This window comes from Pecten maximus, chromosome 13 (assembly GCF_902652985.1).
Source record: "Pecten maximus chromosome 13, xPecMax1.1, whole genome shotgun sequence".
NCBI lineage: Eukaryota > Metazoa > Mollusca > Bivalvia > Pectinida > Pectinidae > Pecten > Pecten maximus.
Window position 1 is genome coordinate 7,014,789 of NC_047027.1, and position 20,940 is coordinate 7,035,728.

Sequence of the window (20,940 nt, forward strand, 5' to 3'; positions counted from 1 at the left end):
CGGGAGGTAATCATCCGATCGGGAAGTGTTCGGGGTCCTCATTGTCTGATTATTCCAGTTATCGGGAGTTAATCATCCGATCGGGAAGTGTTCGGGGTCCTCATTGTCTGATTATTCCAGTTATCGGGAGAAAATAAACCCATCGGGAAATGTTCGGGGTCCTCCTTGTCTGATTATTCCAGTTATCGGGAGTTAATCATCCGATCGGGAAGTGTTCGGGGTCCTCATTGTCTGATTATTCCAGTTATCGGGAGGTAATCATCCGATCGGGAAGTGTTCGGGGTCCTCATTCTCTGATTATTCCAGTTATCGGGAGGTAATCATCCGATCGGGAAGTGTTCGGGGTCCTCATTGTCTGATTATTCCAGTTATCGGGAGGTAATCATCCGATCGGGAAGTGTTCGGGGTCCTCATTGTCTGATTATTCCAGTTATCGGGAGGTAATCATCCGATCGGGAAGTGTTCGGGGTCTCCATGTCTCTGGTGGAGGTCCGAGGTAAGTGTTCGATCCCTACCTGCGGGGATCATATAAAAGTGAGATACGGGTCTTTCTTTGTTGTTGTGATTGTCTTTTGAATATACCCTTGTTTCCAGTTGCTCTGAATAACATGTTACTGGTTTATCGTATGTTTTTCAATGAAGTAGGGTTGGTTTCGTTTTCCATTGTTAAGCGTTCTATCAACAGCTAAGATCATTTTAGACGGGTCCTCCTGTGTGTGAGATTCACGTCTGTGGTGAGTGAGTGTTGTTAGAAGATGTGATATACTCATGATTGTCTCCTTGTGATGGAGCGGAACTGATGGCGACTTTATAGTACTAATTAACTGAAGTATATTGCTGAATACACCCAGCAGGACACCCCACCCGGTCATTGGCGGTTGATGGAACGTTAAACAATAAAAAACCCAGAGCAAACCTGACAACCAACGAACCAGTCGCCCCACTCATAAAATGCTGAGCGTTAAGCAGGAATAGCAACTACCATCTTATAGACTCTGGAATGTCTCGGCCATTTGACAAAACCCAACGCCTTTCTCACAGGACGCAAAGTGAGGCAGTGTCAAGGGAGACATTGGGACGAAAAATGTTTGTTAATCCAAATGTGAGGCAATGTCAAGGGAGACATTGGGACGAAAAATGTTTGTTAATCCAAATGTGAGGCAATGTCAAGGGAGACATTGGGACGAAAAATGTTTGTAAGTCCAAAAGTGAGGCAGTGTCAAGGGAGACATTGGGACGAAAAATGTTTGCAAGAAAGAATGCGATATCCCAAATTTAGTCGCCTCTTATGACTCGTGCAATGTGAGCAGCAGGTACGATGATTACGCCCTACCTGTAGGGCATCAGCCACCATATACATTGTACTACAAGAAGATCCGTCCCAAAATGACTGACGTCACTGGGTGTTAAACAACCAAGAAGTCACTGCAAATATGGGCCGGGAACATGGCCAAGATTATATTTGAGTCAAGTACTAATCCTCCAACAAAAGCTGAGCTCATAAAACTTGGTACAGTGGAAAGATCATTGAAAATTGAACCAATTTATCAACTTAATACTGTGGGATTTAATGACATGACGTAGTGGTCACGTGACTTCAGACTTGAAAATATAAAAATATGAAACATCCCTACAAAAATCCTTTGGTGAGTGCGGACTGCATTGCATCCCACTCAGTTTACATGTCACGAATTTCTTACAGCTTTATTGTAATCAAGATGTCTTATCAAGTGACTAACATCCTTCTCCTAGCCTCGTTTTCATTGGTCGTCATGGCCTATAATTAAGTCCGGAAATCTTCCTCTCGTAAGACAGGATACGAATATTTGGTTTCACCAACACTGACGTTCTGAGTGAAGTATCTCGTGTTGTCCGTCATCACGGTAAGGTACTTCTGGCCTAATTAAACTGCCTTACGCAAAAATGGGAAACAAAAACAAAACAAAAACAAAAACAAAAAAACCCCGTAAATGTCATATTATTTGTCATTTGTTCTTTCCATGAGAAAACACCCATGCATATTGGCCCGTTTCGACCTAACCGTGACCGTTTTCAAAATCAAACAATGTATGTTAAAAACTAAGTTTTTGAATAAAAACCTTAAATATATAACAAAGCGATGGAATTCCATGATAGTGTGCGGCTTTTATTCTTGTTATCTATTTCGACCTTTACCGGAAAGTCTTAGGCCTTGGTCTACCGGATTCTTTAAGATTACTGTGTCAGCCAAGAAATACTTAAATCCCGAAAACAAAAATAGGCATATCGTGGAAATAAACCTGTCCTCAAAATAAAATAGAATATATAATGCACCTCTTGATCCCAGTTGGCAACAATGTTTGAATTATGATATATTATAAAAACCTTTTTACCGTTTTTTACTCTTGAACAATATTTCCAAAACCTTTGTTATAGCTGGCAGAGAGGGTCTTTCTAAATAAATTTTATGCATTCTTAGAAAATTGTGAGCGCATTTACTAGTCCATGATACGGTAGAAAGTTGGCGTTCACATGAAAAGTATTTATACATTCTTCAAATCATCTCAGTTTTTAATTAGGTCACTCAATGTAATCATACTTTTTTCTTCAATCTAAGAATAAAAGCAGGTTTATTATTTATTTTGATATCCTCCTTATTGTACCACACAGCAGTTTTCTTAATTGTTTCTTGTCTACTAATCGTCAGGACTTCCGAATTATTTAATGTATCCCATGCTTCAAAAACATCTTTCCAAAATAATTTTGAACAATTGGATCTACAGAATATTCATTTTCACAATTACACAGACAACATACTACATTATATTGTTTCTAACAGTGACAGGCCATCTCACTATGACCAAAGACAACATGCTAAATTGTTTATAACATTAATACATTTCTCACTTTAATATACAGGTTTCCTATCAAATTATACTTTTCTCACTTAATATACAGACTTCCTATGAAATAATGCATTTCTCGCTTTAATATACAGACTTCCTATCAAATTATACATTTCTCATTTAATATACACATATCCTATCAAATTATACATTTCTAAAATTAATAGACAGACTTCATATCAAATTATACATTTCTCAAATTAATATACAGACTTCATATCAAATTATACATTTCTCAAATTAATATACAGACTTCATATCAAATTATACATTTCTCAAATTAATATACAGACTTCCTATCAAATTATACATTTCTCAAACTAATATACAGACTTCCTATCAAATGATACATTTCTCAAATTAATATACAGACTTCATATCAAATTATACATTTCTCAAATTAATATACAGACTTCATATGAAATAATGCATTTCTCAAATTAATATACAGACTTCATATGAAATAATGCATTTCTCGCTTTAATATACAGACTTCCTATCAAATGAAGACTTCCTATCAAATTATACATTTCTCACTTTATATACAGACTTCGTATCAAATGATACATATTTCTCACTTAAAATGAATTTTATTGTCCCATCAATAATCAGCACTCATCAAAACTTCCACCACATATAACATTTTTATTTCCCAACATACTTATTTTTGTTAACCAGGACAAGAAATGTAAAGCGTTGATAGGTCCCAATTCCCACGCTTCTTTTGCCTTCTGGAAATGTCTGGACATGTCTTGCGTCAGCAAATCATCACTAATTTTATTTTCCACAAGGTTACGAATGTCTATGAATAATTTTTATTTGTAATGGATTTTTTGTTGTAAAAACAGATGACTGGGGAATTTCACGAAGAGACATTAAGTGTTTTCATACAGATATCAAATACCGGAAAACCGTTACAGAGGCTGAAAACCACGGTGTCTATATATAGATATACGAACGTATAAATAGGGAAGAGTACAGGGATGCTATATCACAAACACCACTGATACCAGACATGAATACTATTAGTACCGTAACCAGTAAAGTCGTGAGACCCGTCGTCAAATACACACAGGAGACGTTAACACGGGGTCTACAGTCAATGTAAGTAGTAGCTTTAATTCATTGACACATATTTATTTTATTTGTATTCAAATCCTCAGCTTTTCATCACTTCAGTAAATTATTTTAATATTATATATAGGGAAATCCCTCCATGTGCTGTATATTTGATATTTATCTATTTCTAATATTTAAATAATTACATATATGTTACCGTCTGTATACTTTAATACTGTTATATATATGATAGCTAGAAATATTTCTACATTAAGGAAAACGTGTTAAAAAGAATCGTCATCCTTCTAAGTGTCTGCCTCCTTGAGAACTAGCTGGGTAGAATTTCCCCCTCGGCCTATTACCTCGTCAGACTAAATATTAAATCAGGGGTCACGTATTCGATCTTTAGTGGAGATGCTGAATAAAATAATGACCCCCTGGTATACTTGAAAGAGAGAACAGCCATTTTTATTTACGTATCGATTGTATAACAATATATTTTGAAATAAAGTTGAAATATTTTTTTTCTGTAGGACTCAAAACAATGGGCAGATAACATCCGCCACAGGGACCCCGCCCCCCTCTGCTGGCATGTTGAGGGCGTGGCAAACGCTACAGGAGGATAGCTGGGTCACCACCCAACGTCATTTGAGACCCCAACCCACGGAAACATTCAATACGATGTCGGCCGAGAGAAGTATACTAGGTAAGATAACATTTCAACTTTACTTGATGACATATCACACAGCTGAGGACGCTTACACTTCAGAAACGCGTGATCGGATTATCCATATTTCGTTATTGTATCGTCATACTCTGTTGATTTTGATACAAGTCAAATGTTTTTCTGCTGTTGTATTGCCAAAATTAAAACGACATCGATAGTTATTTCACCTTAAATGGATTTTAAAACGTAGTTTACATTTCAGTATGAATATTGAAATAGAGAATCGGGAGATCGCAAGATTTATCAAAATAATATCTTTATGTTCATATTACGTCTGATCTAACCCTTTGTTAAGACTCCATGCTCACCACAAATATTTCAGTTAATAGAGTCTGTATAATGTCTATTTTAGGATCAAGGAATCTCGGTCTTTTTGAGAAAAATTCGAATTCCGAGGATGTGCAATCCAGCATTCGAGCACTGTTGAAAGGATTTAAATTTGACTAGAGGACAGTGTGGTATCTACTCAGGCTTCCACATGGATCTTCCAAGGATTCCACATTGATATCCCCGTGGTTCCACATTGGTATCCCCGGGGTTCCGCGTTGATCTTCCTAGTATTCCACATTGATATCCCCGGGGTTCCACATGGATCTTCCAAGGATTCCACATTGGAATCCCCGGGGTTCCGCGTTGATCTTTCCGGCAAAGGACATTGATCTTCACAATATTCCATATTGATCTTCTCAGGAATTACACATGAATATTCCCAGGATTCCACAGCGATTCTCCCAGGATTCCCCAGTGCAGGCTCCTAGACTCTGAAGTAATATGAATATTGACAGTATCATTGGTGAAGATTGTGGCTGAAATACTGATTTGAATTAAATGAATTCTTGTTTAGGTTGTAAGGTATGGAATCGAAAAAATGTTTGTTATGTATGAAAATGTCTGTGTTGTATTGAGAGTAAATTATTTTAAGTTGTGAATGGAATGATTGTTATTGACATTTGTCGTTATTTATTTGCATAGACTGATAACACTTTAAATGTAGAACTCCCCGATGTTATAATATAATAATTAAGTTGGAAGGAATGATTTTGATGAAAGGAGTCCTATGTGTCAATAGGTTGTGATGGAGTAAACAAAATGGCCGATTATGTTGTGTTTGTTATTGTTCATAAAACGATTGTAAGAAAATGTAAATAAATTGTAATGAAATATAATCGATATTCTATGTTTTCATTATAATGAATCTGTATAGATGCTGGGTATTCAGCCTCGTCAACAGCCAAAAAAAATTTCATTTGAGGTGGAATGTCAATGTAGCATTTGGTGGCAGCCTCACGGAAAACCGCCCATAACAATCGGAGTTAAATGTCTTGCTCCAGGTCAAATTCACAATCGAACTGGATGGTCAATGGTCCCAGCTTCCCCTATAAATATTGCGTAAGAATTGTACCTGCTGCCCCAATTGATTTAATAATGAGAGGCGACTAAATTTGGGATCTTATCATTTCTCTTCTTTCTCCTCCCTAATGTCTCCCTTGACAATACCTTCCTTTTTGTCCGGTAGTTGAGCGTTCACTCTACAGGAAAAGTTTGGATTCTGTCCTCTGATCGAGTCATACTGTCAGAGTCTTTAAACACGGTAGTTGCTGCCTCTGCTTAATCCTCAGCATTTTGAGGGATGAGACCATTGTCTTAAGCAGTATCTTCAGTGACCTAGCACTAAAAGAAAGTAGACATTTATATCGCGCTATGGCAAGGACATGAACACGAACAGATACTACAGCCACTTCAAATCCACATACAGGCATCTCGGACACAGCTAGGAAGAATGACCTTTCACAGCCCATAGAGAAGTTTCATTGATTTGCGTGTTTTAAAATTAGACGTACTTATCAACACCATTAGCTATACTACAAATATATATAAATGACGTGTAAAATGTCGTTTTCGTTAATGAATAAAGGAAAGTTGTTGTCTGTGTCTGGTACTATACTTGAGCAGGCAAAACTAGTCGGTAATTCAAATATTACGACATGAATTAATAAAACAGAAATATAGCCGGGGTTTATGTATAATGCATTCAGGTAAAGTTAAAACTACCTTTAAATCATTTCTAGGTAAAACTATACGTCAATCAGTTATAGATAAAACTACACGTCAATCAGTTATAGATAAAACTACACGTAAATCAGGTATAGATAAAACTACAAGTCAATCAGTTATAGATAAAACTACACGTCAATCAGTTATAGATAAAACTACACGTAAATCAGGTATAGATAAACTACAAGTCAATCAGTTATAGATAAAACTACACGTCAATCAGTTATGAAAAATACACGTCAAAAAAATAAAAAATGTAAAAACGTTATAGTTTAAATAAAAATCAGTTAAGATCAAGTTAGTTTTTAAAACAAAATCAGTTAAGATAAAAACTCACATAAATATTATGATAAAAACCGTCCGAAATAAAAAACCCCGTAAAACGTTAAATAAAAACACTCAAACATTTAGAAAAAACTACACTAAACGGTAAAAAAAAACAATCAACAGTTTAGATAAACCCAAAAAAAATCAGGGGATAAAACCCCTAATTATTTAGAAAAAAACCGAAACGTTATAGAAAAACTAAAATAAAAGTTTTTATAAAAAACAACGAAAAAAGAAAAAAAAAACCCCTATAGATAAAAAAACCCGTCAACAGTTTAAAATAAAAATACAAATCTTAAGATAAAACTCAAATCAGTTTAGAAAAACCCCAAAAGTTATAGAAAAACTACAAACAGTTAAAAAATAAAAAGGGAAAAAAAAAAATTTTAAATTTAAAAACACATGCAGTTTTAAAAAAAACCCCAATCAGTAAAAAAAACACACGTAAAACGGGAAGGGAAAAAACAAAACCCTTAAGTAAAACCAAATCATTTTTAATAAAAAATACACTCAAGTTAAGAAAAAACCCAAAAAAAAAAAAAAAATTAAAAAATTATAGATAAAAACTACAAAAATCAAAATAAAAAACCAGTAATATTTGTAAAAAATACATTAACTTTAATAAAAAACCTATTCGTTTAAAAAAACAAAACTTAAATCGGAAGAAAGACACTCAATTTTTTAAAACCAACGTAATCATTTGATAAAAAAATTTTTCATTATCATAAAAACCCAAAAGGGAAATAAAAACCACCAAGTTAAAAAAACTCCTTTAAACAGTTAAATAAAACAACCTAAACGTTAAGTTTAAAAAAAGAAAACGTTAAAAAAAAACACACGGAAATCAGGGGTAATAAAACACACGTAAACATAAAAACACCAAAATCAGTTTTTAGATAAAACAACGTAAAACAGTTATAAAAAATTAAAAAAAATTTTAAAATAAAACCCAAACAGTTATTAAAAAACCCCTAATAGTAAGAAAAACAACAAAATTTCCTTATAATAAAAAAAAATTAAACTTAAAAATAAAAATACAGTAAAACATTAAAAAAACAAGTAATCAGTTATATAAAAAAAACACGTAATCATAAAAAAACCTACAAGAAAAAGTTATAGATAAAATACAGTAATCTTTTGATAAACTAACGAAAACAGTTTAAATAAAAAAAAATTTATAGAAAAAAACTAAAAAATTTAAAAAAACCCTAATCATTAAAAAAACCAAAGTTAAAAAAAAAAACCCTAAAAAATAAAAATTAAAAAATTTTGATAAAATTCACGTAATATTATAGATTTTAAAATAAAAATTAAAAAAAAACCCTGTAAATCAGTTATAGATAAAAAATACAAAACGTTTAAAATTTTAAAATAAAATTTTTAAAGTAAATGGTAAAAATAAAATAAAAAAACACATAAATTAAAAAAAACAGTAAATAAAAAAATCAAATTTTAAAAAAAAAAAGAATCTTTAGAAAAAAAAAGAAAACGTTTGAAAAAATCAACAGTTTAAAAATAAAAAAACCAAAAACATTATAGTAATACACAATCAGTTATAAAACTAACGAAAACAGTTGATAAAAAAACAGAAATCATTTTTAAAAAAAATACCGAAATATAAAAAAAAAAAACATGTCAATCTTAGGATAAAACTCACGAAAAATTAAAAAAACAACCAATTTTTTTAAAAAAAAAAACCCCTAAATTTAAAAAAAACCAAAAATTTTAAATAAAACAATAAATAATTTTAAAAAAAATATAGTTAAAAAAACTCCCTTTTTAAACAGTTATAGATAAAACTAATAAAACAGTTATAGATAAAAAAACCTCATTAAAAAAATTAAAAAAGTAAAAAAAAAACAAAATTAAAAAAATAATCAATTAAATAATAAAACTTTGTTTAAATAAAAATTTAAAAAATAATAAACATAAAATAAAAAATAAAATAAATAAAATTTTAAAAAAAATTAAAAAAATATAGTAAAAAACAGTCAAATTTTTAAAAAAAAAACAAAATAAAAAAAAGTAAAAAATTTAGAAAAATACAGTAATCAGTTTGATAAAAAAAATTAAAATTTTGTAAAACTGCAAAATTTAAGAAAAAAAAAATAATCGAAGTAAAAAAAGGCAACAGGGAAAAAAACACATAAACAGGGAAAAAAAAAAGAAATGTTTAAAATAAAAAAACGTTAAAAAAATTTAAAAAAAAAAAAAAAAAATAAAAAAAAACAAGTCAAAATAAGAAAAACACAGAAAACAGTTTTGATAAAAAAAAGCAATCAGTTATAGAAAAACTACAGTCAACAGTTTAGATAAACTAACGTAAAAGTTTAGATAAAAACCCAAAACAAAAAAAAAAAAATTTTAAAAAAATTAAATTTAAATAAACCCTAAACGTTATAGAAAAAAATTCACGCAATAAATTTAAGAAAAACACCAACAGTTTGATAAAAAAAAATTAAATCCAAATAAAAAAAACTAACGTAAAACATTAGATAAAAAAATAAAAGAAAATAAAAATTTTTAAATAAATAAAATAAAAAAAAAACCAAAAGTTTAAAAAAAACACAGAAAAACTTTTTAAAAAATACAAGTCAAACAGTTATAGAAAAAAAAAAAGGGAAAATAATCAATTTAAAAAAAAACCAATCAGGGTTATAAAAAAACTACACGTAAAAAAAGTTAATAAAAAAACCCAAAAAAGGTTTTAAAATAAAAACAGTCAATCAGTTATAGATAAAAACAAAATTTTAAAAAAAACTACATTTAAATTTTTAAAAAAAATTAAACATTTAAAATAAAAAAAAAAAAAAAAAAATTTTTAAAAAAATTTTAATAAAAAAACTAATCATTATAGAAAAAAAAATTTTAAAAAAAACCCAAATAAATTTAAAAGATAAAAACAAATTTTTGTAAAATGGGATAACGGAAAAAAAAAAAATAAAAAAAAATTTAAAAAACATTTTAAAAAAAAAAACTACCCTAAATAGTTTTAAGATAAATACAGTCAACAGTTTTATAAAACTAACCTAAATGTTTTAAATAAAAACAGTAATAGTTTTTAAAAAAAAAACAGTAAAATTAAATAAAACGAAACAATCATTTATAAAAAATACCCCCTTTTTTTAAAAAATGTAAATCGTTTTGTAAAATCACTTTAAAATTTAAAAAAAAACCCCTAGTTAGGAAAAAAAAAAGGGAAATTTAAAATTTTTTAAAAAAAATTTGAAAAAAAAAAAATTTTTAATAAAAAAATCCCCCCTTTTAGATAAAATACACAATCGTTTAATAAAACTACACGAAATCAGTTAAAAAAAACTACACGTAAAAGTTAAAAATAAAACTTTCTCGGGAAAAAAACCCCAAAAAAGTTAAAAAAACTACCCTTCAATCAGTTAAGGGAAAAAAACCGTAAACAGTTTAGATAAAAAATACATAAAGTTATGATAAAAATACACGTAATCAGTTATAAAAAATAAAAAAGTTATGATAAAACTACAATAATCATTATAGATAAAAAAATTTTATTAAGATAAATAAGCAATCAGTTTAATTAAAATCAAAATTAGTTTAAAAAAAATACATCTATTTAAAAAAACTACCGAAAAAAGTTTGATAAAAATACGTAATGTTATTAAAAAAAAATTTAAAATTTAGTAAAATTCATTAAAAATTTAAAATTGTTAAAAAGTTTGATAAAAATCCGTTAAAGAAGTAAAAAAAATTAAAAAATTTTAAAAAAAAATATAAAAAAAAAAAAATCAGAAAAATTATAATAAAACAAGTTATTAAGTAAAACCCAAAAAAAAAACTAAACAGTTTGAAAAAAAAAGTTCGTTAAGAAAAAAACACCAAATTTTTTTTAAAACTCATAAAGTTTAAAAAAACAAAAGTCAACGAAGTTTAAAAAAAATTTAAACGATTTAAAAAAACAGAAAAATTTTAAATAAAATACCGTAAATTTTTAAAAAAAACAAAATGTCAATAGTTTAAAAAAAACAAAATTTCGTTTGAAAAAAATTTTTATTGAAATAAAAACCAAAAATTTTAAAATTTTAAAAAAAGTTTCTTTTTAAAAAAAATTTCCGATGAAAAAATAAAAACTTTGATAAAAACCAAAAAACAGTTTAAAAAAACACCCAAAAATTTATAATTTAAAAAAAAATAAAAAAAGTTTTTTAAAATTAAAAATTTTAAAAAACTACTACCCCTTTGATAAAAAAAAAAGGAAAGGTTTAGAAACATTTCATCCCCTTTTAAAAAAAAAAAATTATTAAAAAATCCGTCAACAGGGGGAAAAAATTTTAAACATTTAAAAAACGAATTTAGTTATGATAAAAAATGCGTTTTTAAAAACTTTGTTAAAAAATTAAAAGTTTTTTTTAAAAAAATTTATAACAAAATAGATAGTTTTTTTTTTAAAAAAGATAAATTTTAAAAAAGGCCCCTTTAAATAATCATTATTTTCCCCTTAAATTTTTTTTTTTTTGGGTTTTTTGAATTTCCCACAGTTAAAAAAGTTATAGCAAAACTACACAAAATTTTTTTTAAAAACAAATTTTTATTAAGACAAAAACATATAACCATAGTTTCGATATAATGAATTAAATGTTACGCAACACGTAAACTTCATTATTGATTTATTTATTTACCTGCGATATGTTAGAAAAGTGCATCCCATCCCAACAGTAACACCGGAACAAGCGGATTTTATCTAAATTTAGAACGGGGATTTCTGTACGCACAGAAATAAACTACGTATATACGCATAAAATCTCTTCGTATGCATTCAAATGAATCTGAATTATGACATTTTAAACAGAAAAATACATATATTCCTCGGGGTTCATATAAATAATAAATTCATCTTGACTTGCGACTTTATACACCCAATATTTCAAGTTTGGTACAATATTAGTTTCTTATAGATAGTACCCTGTCTTTTGATACTTCCGATGAGTATGTACCCAGACTTGTGACTTCACACCTTATATTCTGAGTTTGTTACAATATTACTTCCCACGAGTTAGTATCCACACTTGTGACTTCACACCTTATATTCTGAGTTTGGTACAATGTTACTTCCCACGAGTTAGTACCCAGACTACATACTCATCATTGTTCTATTTACCTGGTATGTTTGTGTAGATAATCTATGTTCATAACTGTTACACAAGGAAACTTATCCGACAAAAACAACTTCGGCGTCATGGACCGGTTACTGTTCTTCTATTTCTATATCATATCAAAACTTGAAATATCTGTAGGCATTAGTGATCACGAATGCGTCCAAATTTCTGGGATTTTTTAGAAAAAAAAGTTTGATTTTTGTTGTTGTTGTTTTTAAAAAATTTACTTAGATCTTATCAAGTGTAAACGGTAAATGAAAAAGAATAAATAAAAAAAACTGATTGGAATCTGATTGTAATAAAGTTACATTTAAAACTAATCATTAATGTTTCGGGATTTTCCCATGATATTTTTTATCTAAATATAGAACGGGGATTCCTTTTCAGAAATAGCCTACTAACGCTTTCCACGGTAAAGATGACACAACACTGCCGTATTTAAACGAGCCTGTTTATGTTAAACAAGTATTTATCTAAAGTTCTATGACTTATTTCATAGTAAAATAGTTTACAATCCAAAATATGTATATTAAACCTTGGTATCCAAATGTCAACAAGTAAGAATCACTCGTTCTGTAAAGTTTCACTAAGGTCATCTCATTTTTCAATGCGTCATATGCGAAAAGGAAAACCCACTGAAAACCGCGGTGTCTATATATAGATATACGAACGTATAAATAGGGAAGAGTACAGGGATGCTATATCACAAACACCACTGATACCAGACATGAATACTATTAGTAGTGTAACCAGTAAAGTCGTGAGACCCGTCGTCAAATACACACAGGAGACATTAACACGGGGTCTACAGTCAATGTAAATAGTAACTTTAATTCATTGACACATATTTATTTTATTTGTATTCAAATCCTCAGCTTTTCATCACTTCAGTAAATTATTTTAATATTATATTTAGGGAAATCCCTCCATGTGCTGTATATTTGATATTTATCTATTTCTAATGTTTAAATAATTACATATATTACCGTCTGTATACTTTAATACTGTTATATATATGATAGCTAGAAATATTTCTACATTAAGGACAACGTGTTAAAAAAGAATCGTCATCCTTGTAAGTGTCTGCCTCCTTGAGAACTAGCTAGGTAGAATTTCCCCCTCGGTCTATTACCTCGTCAGACTAAATATTAAATCAGGGGTCACGTATTCGATCTTTAGTGGAGATACTGAATAAAATAATGACCCCCTGATACACCAAGTATACTTGAAAGAGAGAACAGCCATTTTTATTTACGTATCGATTGTATAACAATACATTTTGAAATAAAGTTGAAATATTTTTTTTACTGTAGGACGCAAAACAATGGGCACATACCATCCGCCACAGGAACCCCGCCCCCCTCTGCTGGCATGTTGAGGGCGTGGCAAACGCTACAGGAGGATAGCTGGGTCACCACCCAACGTCATTTGAGACCCCAACCCACGGAAACATTCAATACGATGTCGGCGGAGAGAAGTATACTAGGTAAGATAACATTTCAACTTTACTTGGTGACATATCACACAGCTGAGGACGCTTATACTTCAGAAACGCGTGATCGGATTATCCATATTTCGTTATTGTATCCTCATACTCTGTTGATTTTGATACAAGTCAAATATTTTTCTGCTGTTGTATTGCCAAAATTAAAACGAAATCGATAGTTATTTCACCTTAAATGGATTTTAAAACGTAGTTTACGAAACATTTTAAGTTACATTTCAGTATGAATATTGAAATAGAGAATCGGGAGATCGCAAGATTTATCAAAATAATATCTTTATGTTCATATTACGTCTGATCTAACCCTTTGTTAAGACTCCATCCTCACCACAAATATTTCAGTTAATAGAGTCTGTATTGTGTCTATTTTAGGATCAAGGAATCTCGGCCTTTTTGAGAAAAATTCGAATTCCGAGGATGTGCAATCCAGCGTTCGAGCATTGTTGAAAGGCTTTAAATTTGACTAGAGGACAGTGTGGTATCTTCTCAGGCTTCCACATGGATCTTCAAAGGATTCCACATTGGTATTCCCGGGGTTCTGCGTTGATCTTCCTAGTATTCCGCATTGGTTTCCCCGGGGTTCCATATTGATCTTCTCAGGATTCCACATTGGTATCCCCGGGGTTCCGCGTTGATTTTCCAAGGATTCCACATTGGTATCCCCGGGGTTCCGCGTTGATCTCTCCGGCAAAGGACATTGATCTTCACAGTATTCCATATTGATCTTCCCGGAATTACACATGAATATTCCCAGGATTCCACAGCGATTCTCCCAGGATTCCCCAGTGCAGGCTCCTAGACTCTGAAGTAATATGAATAACTGCTTTGTATTCAATGAATTCTTGTTTAGGTTGTAAGGTATGGAATAGAAAAAATGTTTGTTTTGTATGGAAATGTCTCTGTAGTATTGAGAGTAAATTATTTTAAGTTGTGAATGGGATGATTGTTATTGACGATTGTCGTTATTTATTGTCGTAGACTGATAACACTTTAAATGTAGAACTCTCCGATGTTATCAAAGGAGTCCTATGTGTCAATAGGTTGTGATGGAGTAAACAACATGGCCGAGTATGTTGTGTTTGTTATTGTTCATAAAACGATTGTAAGAAAATGTAAATAAATTGTAATGAAATATAATCGATATTCTATGTTTTCATTATAATGAATCTGTATGGATGCTGAGTATTTAGCCTCGTCAACAGCCAAAAACATTTTGTTTTAGGTGGAATGTCCTTGTAACAAATAACAAATGGTGGAAGCCTCACGGAATACCGTCCATAGCAATCGGAGTTAAATGTCTTGCTCAAGGTCAAATTCACAATCGAACAGGATAGTTAAAGGTCTCAGCCCACTATAAATATTGCGTAAGAATTGTACTAGCTGCCCCAATTGCTTAAATAGTGAGAGGCGACTAAATTTGAGATATTTTCTCTTCTTTCGTAACGACTTTCTTCTTCCTAATGTCTCCCTTGAAAATACCTCACTTCTGGCCTTTAGTTGAGCGTTTACTCTTACTCGAAACGTTTTGGTTCTGTCCCCTGATAAAGTTACAGTTACAGATAAAAACTACACGTCAATCAGTTATAGATAAAACTACACGTAAATCAGTTATAGATAAAACTACACGTAAATCAGTTATAGATAAAACTACACGTCAATCAGTTATAGATAAAACTACATATAAATCATTTATAGATAAAACTACACGTCAATCAGTTATAGATAAAACTACACGTAAATCAGTTATAGATAAAACTACACGTAAATCAGTTATAGATAAAACTACACGTCAATCAGTTATAGATAAAACTACACGTAAATCAGTTATAGATAAAACTACACGTAAATCAGTTATAGATAAAACAACATGTAAATCAGTTATAGATAAAACTACACGTCAATCAGTTATAGATAAAACTACACGTCAATCAGTTATAGATAAAACAACATGTAAATCAGTTATAGATAAAACTACACGTAAATCAGTTATAGATAAAACTACACGTCAATCAGTTATAGATAAAACTACACGTCAATCAGTTATAGATAAAACTACACGTAAATCAGTTATAGATAAAACTACACGTCAATCAGTTATAGATAAAACTACACGTAAATCAGTTATAGATAAAACTACACGTAAATCAGTTATAGATAAAACAACATGTAAATCAGTTATAGATAAAACTACACGTAAATCAGTTATAGATAAAACTACACGTCAATCAGTTATAGATAAAACAACATGTAAATCAGTTATAGATAAAACTACACGTAAATCAGTTATAGATAAAACTACACGTAAATCAGTTATAGATAAAACTACACGTAAATCAGTTATAGATAAAACTACACGTCAATCAGTTATAGATAAAACTACACGTCAATCAGTTATAGATAAAACTACACGTCAATCAGTTATAGATAAAACTACACGTAAATCAGTTATAGATAAAACTACATGTAAATCAGTTATAGATAAAACTACACGTTATATTAACAATATCACTAGTTATATTAACAATATCACTAGTTTTATAAACAATACCACGCGTTATATTAACAATATCACTAGTTTTATTAACAATATTCCGTTTTGTAATTTTGCTATTTACGATAATTGTAATAAAGGCCAGTCTTATAAGTAATGCGAGTTAATTCTTCAAGCCCGACATTCAATTGAACTGTACGAGGTATTTTTGTTGGTAATGTCTGGACCTAAACTTCTCCAGTATATGAATCTTAAGACGCAAGTTCACTAATATTGTTTCTCAAAGCAATGAATTAGATATGATATATTTTCATGTTACATTAATAAAATAAAACATGGTCTTTATAGTGGTAACGACGGTTAATAAATAAGACAAAAAACATATAACAATGGTTTCGATATAATGAATTAAAGGTAAAACAACACGTAAACTTCATTATTGATTTATTTATTTACCTACGATATGTTAGAAAAGTGCACCCCATCCCAACAGTAACACCGGAACAAGCGGATTTTTATCTAAATTTAGAACGGGGATTTCTGTACGCACAGAAATAGACTACGTTTTAACAATAAGGATGATGCAAGTCTTTCTATTGATAACAACGGAAATATGTTGATATTTGAGACCAGTTTTGTACCAAAGTATCTTCTAGTATGAAAATATCTTCGTATGCATTCAAATGAATCTGAATTATGACATTTTAAACAGAAAAATACATATATTCCTCGGGGTTCATATAAATAATAAATTCATCTTGACTTGCGACTTTATACACCCAATATTTCAAGTGTGGTACAATATTAGTTCCTTATAGATAGTACCCTGACTTTTGATATTTCCGATGAGTATGTACCCAGACTTGTGACTTCACACCTTATATTTCAAGTTTGTTACAATATTACTTCCCACGAGTTAGTATCCACACTTGTGACTTCACACCTTATATTCTGAGTTTGGTACAATGTTACTTCCCACGAGTTAGTACCCAGACTTGTGACTTCACACCTTATATTCTGAGTTTGGTACAATGTTACTACCCAGACTACATACTCATCATCGTTTTATTTACCTGGTATGTTTGTGTAGATAATCTATGTTCATAACTTTTACACAAGGAAACTTATCCGACAAAAACAACTTCGGCGTCATGGACCGGTTACTGTTCTTCTATTTCTATATCATATCAAAGCTTGAAATATCTGTAGGCATTAGTGATCACGAATGCGTCCAAATTTCTGGGATTTTTTAGAAAAAAAAGTTTTGATTTTTGTTTTTGTTGTTTTTAAAAATTTTACTTAGATCTTATCAAGTGTAAACGGTAAATGAAAAAGAATAAATAAAAAAAAAAAAACTGATTGGAATCTGATTATAATAAAGTTACATTTAAAACTAATCATTAATCTTTCGGGATTTTCCCATGATATTTTTTTCCAAATATAGAACGGGGATTCCTTTTCAGAAATAGCCTACTAACGCTTTCCACGGTAAATATGACACAACACTGCCGTATTTAAACGAGCCTGTTTATGTTAAACAAGTATTTATCTAAAGTTCTATGACTTATTTCATAGTAACATAGTTTACAATCCGAAATATGTATATTAAACCTTGGTATCCAAATGTCAACAAGTAAAAATCACTCGTTCTGTAAAGTTTCACTAAGGTCATCTCATTTTTCAATGCGTCATAAGGAAAGGAAAACCCACTGAAAAACCGCGGTGTCTATATATAGATATACGAACGTATAAATAGGGAAGAGTACAGGGATGCTATATCACAAACACCACTGATACCAGACATGAATACTATTAGTACCGTAACCAGTAAAGTCGTGAGACCCGTCGTCAAATACACACAGGAGACATTAACACGGGGTCTACAGTCAATGTAAGTAGTAACTTCTCTTTATTTCACTCACATGTTTTTGTTTGTTTTTGTTTTACTTTAAAGCTGTTTTAATTATTCCAGATCATAAGCTTACCATCACTCCCGTTATTTATTTAGATAATATATATATACATGTATATATATATATATATATATATATTGTACATGTTGAAAAATCCTTCCATGTGCTAATATATAATATGTATTTATATATTTTGATTTCTTGAGAATCCGTAGATCCGTAGCTTATCATCGATTCCGTTATTATTTAGTTCAAATATTTTAATGATTATAGTTTCAATATATTGTGGTCTATGTATTAAAGATATGATAGAAATATTTCTAGATAAGAAATGTTAAATAATAAACGTCACCCATGTAGGTATCTGATTTTACAGAACAAGCTAGGGAGAGCTTATCCTCTCGCCATCCGACTATAATTTATTCCAGAGGCCCCGTATCTCTAGTGGAAACGATGAGATAAAGTATACTTTCGTGAGAGAACACTCGAACATACATTTTATTTCAATGCGTCTTTCTGTGAGTTTTATTTCTCTTTGTCTTGTTAATTTAGAAGTATAAATTGTACGCCACGACAATATTAAATAAATCAAAATTATATTTTTTCAACTGTAGGGCGCATCACAATGGCCATATACCGTCCGCCACAGGGACCCCACCACCCTCTGCTGGCATGTTGAGGGCGTGGCAAACGTTACAGGAGGATAGCTGGGTCACCACCCAACGTCATTTGAGACCCCAACCCACGGAAACATTCAATACGATGTCGGCGGAGAGAAGTATACTAGGTATGATTACATTTCAACTTTACTTGGTGACATATCACACAGCTGAGGACGCTTATACTTTAGAAACCTCTGGTCGGATTCTCCTAGTTTCGTTATTGTATCAGTATTTTCTGTTGAGTTTGTTTTGTATAGATAAATATTTTTCTGGAGTTATAATAAATGTTACATTTCAGTATGAATATAGAAATAGGGAATCGGGAAATCTAATTAATAAAAATAATAATATTCATGTTCCTGATACTTCTGAATTAACCCTATGCTAAGGCTCCATCATCACCGCAATCATTTAAGTAATTAGAGTCAGTAGCATGTACAACCAACCACATTTTACAATGTATCCATCTTATTTACTGTGATTATCTATTTTAGGATCACGGAATCTCGGCCTTTTCGAGAAAAGTTCTAATTCTGAGGATTTGCAATCCAGTGTTCGAACATTGCTGAAAGGATTCAAATTTGATTGAAGGTGCTGTGGTATCCTCCCCAGAATTCCTCAGTAATCTTCCTAGGATTCCATAATGATCTTCCGGAGATTTCGGAATAATCTTTCCAGGATTCCACATTGGTTTCCCAGGGATGTCGCGATGATTTTTACAGGATTCCTCATTGATATTAAAGGGATTCCAAAATGACCTTCCTAGGATTCCACAATTGTGGGATCAAACTGGAATCCCTCATTGATCTTCCGTGAATTTCCCAGGATTCCCTAGTGCAAGCACTTGGACTCTGAAATAATACAATATATGAGGATTGACAGTGTTATTGTTAAGATATCAATGATTCTTTGAATTCAATGAGTTCTTGTTTAGGATGTATAAACTTGATTTATATTTGGTATGAATGAAAAGAATTCTTTAGTGTTGAGAGTAATTTATTTCAAGCTGTGTATTGCATGATTGATGTTGATATGTGTGGTTATTTTTGTATCCGTAGTGGATAGATTGTATTTATATATGATAATTGCTATTATTACATTATACCCAACCGATAACTTTATAATGTAGATGTATAGAAAGTTGTATTAACAGGAAATAACTTGAAATGGAATCGGAAACTTTAATTTCATATACGGATCAGTAGATTCCCAAGGTTGTGATGGTTACGTCAGGTCGTTATGGAGATAGGAGTTAACAACATGGCGGTTGTGATGGTTACGCCAGGTCGTTATGGAGATAGGAGTTAACAACATGGCGGTTGTGATGGTTACGCCAGGTCGTTATGGAGATAGGAGTTAACAACATTGCGGTTGTGGCATTGTGTTATGTTTGGTTTGTTAATAGAAACGAAAGTGACTTCAAATAAAATTGTAAATGAAATGTGATAAATACAATCAAGTTCTTTGTTTTTACTATGATGAATCTGTTTTTATATTGGGTTTGTAGCCCCGTAAACAACAAAGGTGGTTTTGAGGAAGATTTTCCTTAAAGCAAATGATGGCAGTCTCACCGACCAGTTCCCGTCAAAGTTATCAGCTGTTCAAATGATATTATAAAAATAAGTACAAATAATAGATTTCGATACTGTATCTGAACCAAACCTGGTCTCGTCAGTGATGCAAAATGTTCAATCCTAAGTGGTAATTGAGTAAATTGAAATAGATCGAATGTAAATGGGGAGTTGTTATAACCCACATGTTCGGATAATGTCTTAACATTCAATTTTGGATTTCAATAGAACGTGTGAATATTCCAAACCGTGTCGCTATTATAATGAATTAAATTTGTGATACCAGGTTATGGAAAACCTTGGGGATTAAAGCCTACCAGCAGTGGCTATCACCTGTAATATCTTAGGATTGTACTAAAGACACACACACATTGTGGTTTCTTTTATCTCCCTTATTTAACCGGTCAGTTTAAAAGAGTTTATTCGGGATTAATTGACCTCTCGTTCAAGAATTAAAAACAATCATTGTTTCTAGACAATGAAAAAAATAAATAAATAAGAAAACGGATGGTTATCCTAAAATTATTCTCAAGATATGGGATTGTATGATATTAAGCAAGTTATGTTTCAATACGACACTTTTAAAGTGCTGACTAAAACCCTATAGAGTTAAGTGT

At 30.8% G+C, this 20,940-nt stretch overlaps 2 protein-coding genes across 4 annotated transcripts; both read left to right on the forward strand.

Annotated features, from left to right (window-relative positions):
* The first annotated feature begins 3,857 nt into the window (after window positions 1–3,857).
* LOC117340768 lies at window positions 3,858–14,823 on the forward strand. 3 transcript variants are annotated; one of them, XM_033902532.1, is made up of 3 exons: window positions 3,858–3,989; window positions 13,496–13,668; window positions 14,059–14,823. In XM_033902532.1, exons 1-3 carry the CDS (start codon window positions 3,901–3,903, stop codon window positions 14,151–14,153), a joined length of 357 nt encoding a protein of 118 aa, XP_033758423.1. In that variant the 5' UTR covers window positions 3,858–3,900; the 3' UTR covers window positions 14,154–14,823. The 3 variants fall into 3 exon arrangements, with proteins under 3 accessions (XP_033758423.1, XP_033758421.1, XP_033758422.1); XM_033902530.1 differs by lacking the exons at window positions 13,496–13,668; window positions 14,059–14,823 and adding exons at window positions 4,478–4,650; window positions 5,024–5,837 and having other exon boundaries at window positions 3,859–3,989; XM_033902531.1 differs by lacking the exon at window positions 3,858–3,989 and adding an exon at window positions 12,866–12,998.
* A 3,112-nt stretch (window positions 14,824–17,935) lies between these two features.
* Window positions 17,936–20,207, forward strand: LOC117340770. The gene is made up of 3 exons (XM_033902533.1): window positions 17,936–18,068; window positions 18,705–18,877; window positions 19,247–20,207. Exons 1-3 carry the CDS (start codon window positions 17,980–17,982, stop codon window positions 19,339–19,341), a joined length of 357 nt encoding a protein of 118 aa, XP_033758424.1. The 5' UTR covers window positions 17,936–17,979; the 3' UTR covers window positions 19,342–20,207.
* Window positions 20,208–20,940: the final 733 nt, after the last annotated feature.

Bases quoted from the DNA above. Each gene is read 5' to 3' on its own strand.
- LOC117340768 (XM_033902532.1), top strand. From the start codon at position 3,901: ATGAATACTATTAGTACCGTAACCAGTAAAGTCGTGAGACCCGTCGTC. The intron at 3,990-13,495 runs GTAAGTAGTAGC...TTTTTACTGTAG, and splicing joins ACACGGGGTCTACAGTCAAT to GACGCAAAACAATGGGCACA. The intron at 13,669-14,058 runs GTAAGATAACAT...TGTCTATTTTAG, and splicing joins GGCGGAGAGAAGTATACTAG to GATCAAGGAATCTCGGCCTT.
- LOC117340770 (XM_033902533.1), top strand. From the start codon at position 17,980: ATGAATACTATTAGTACCGTAACCAGTAAAGTCGTGAGACCCGTCGTC. The intron at 18,069-18,704 runs GTAAGTAGTAAC...TTTCAACTGTAG, and splicing joins ACACGGGGTCTACAGTCAAT to GGCGCATCACAATGGCCATA. The intron at 18,878-19,246 runs GTATGATTACAT...TATCTATTTTAG, and splicing joins GGCGGAGAGAAGTATACTAG to GATCACGGAATCTCGGCCTT.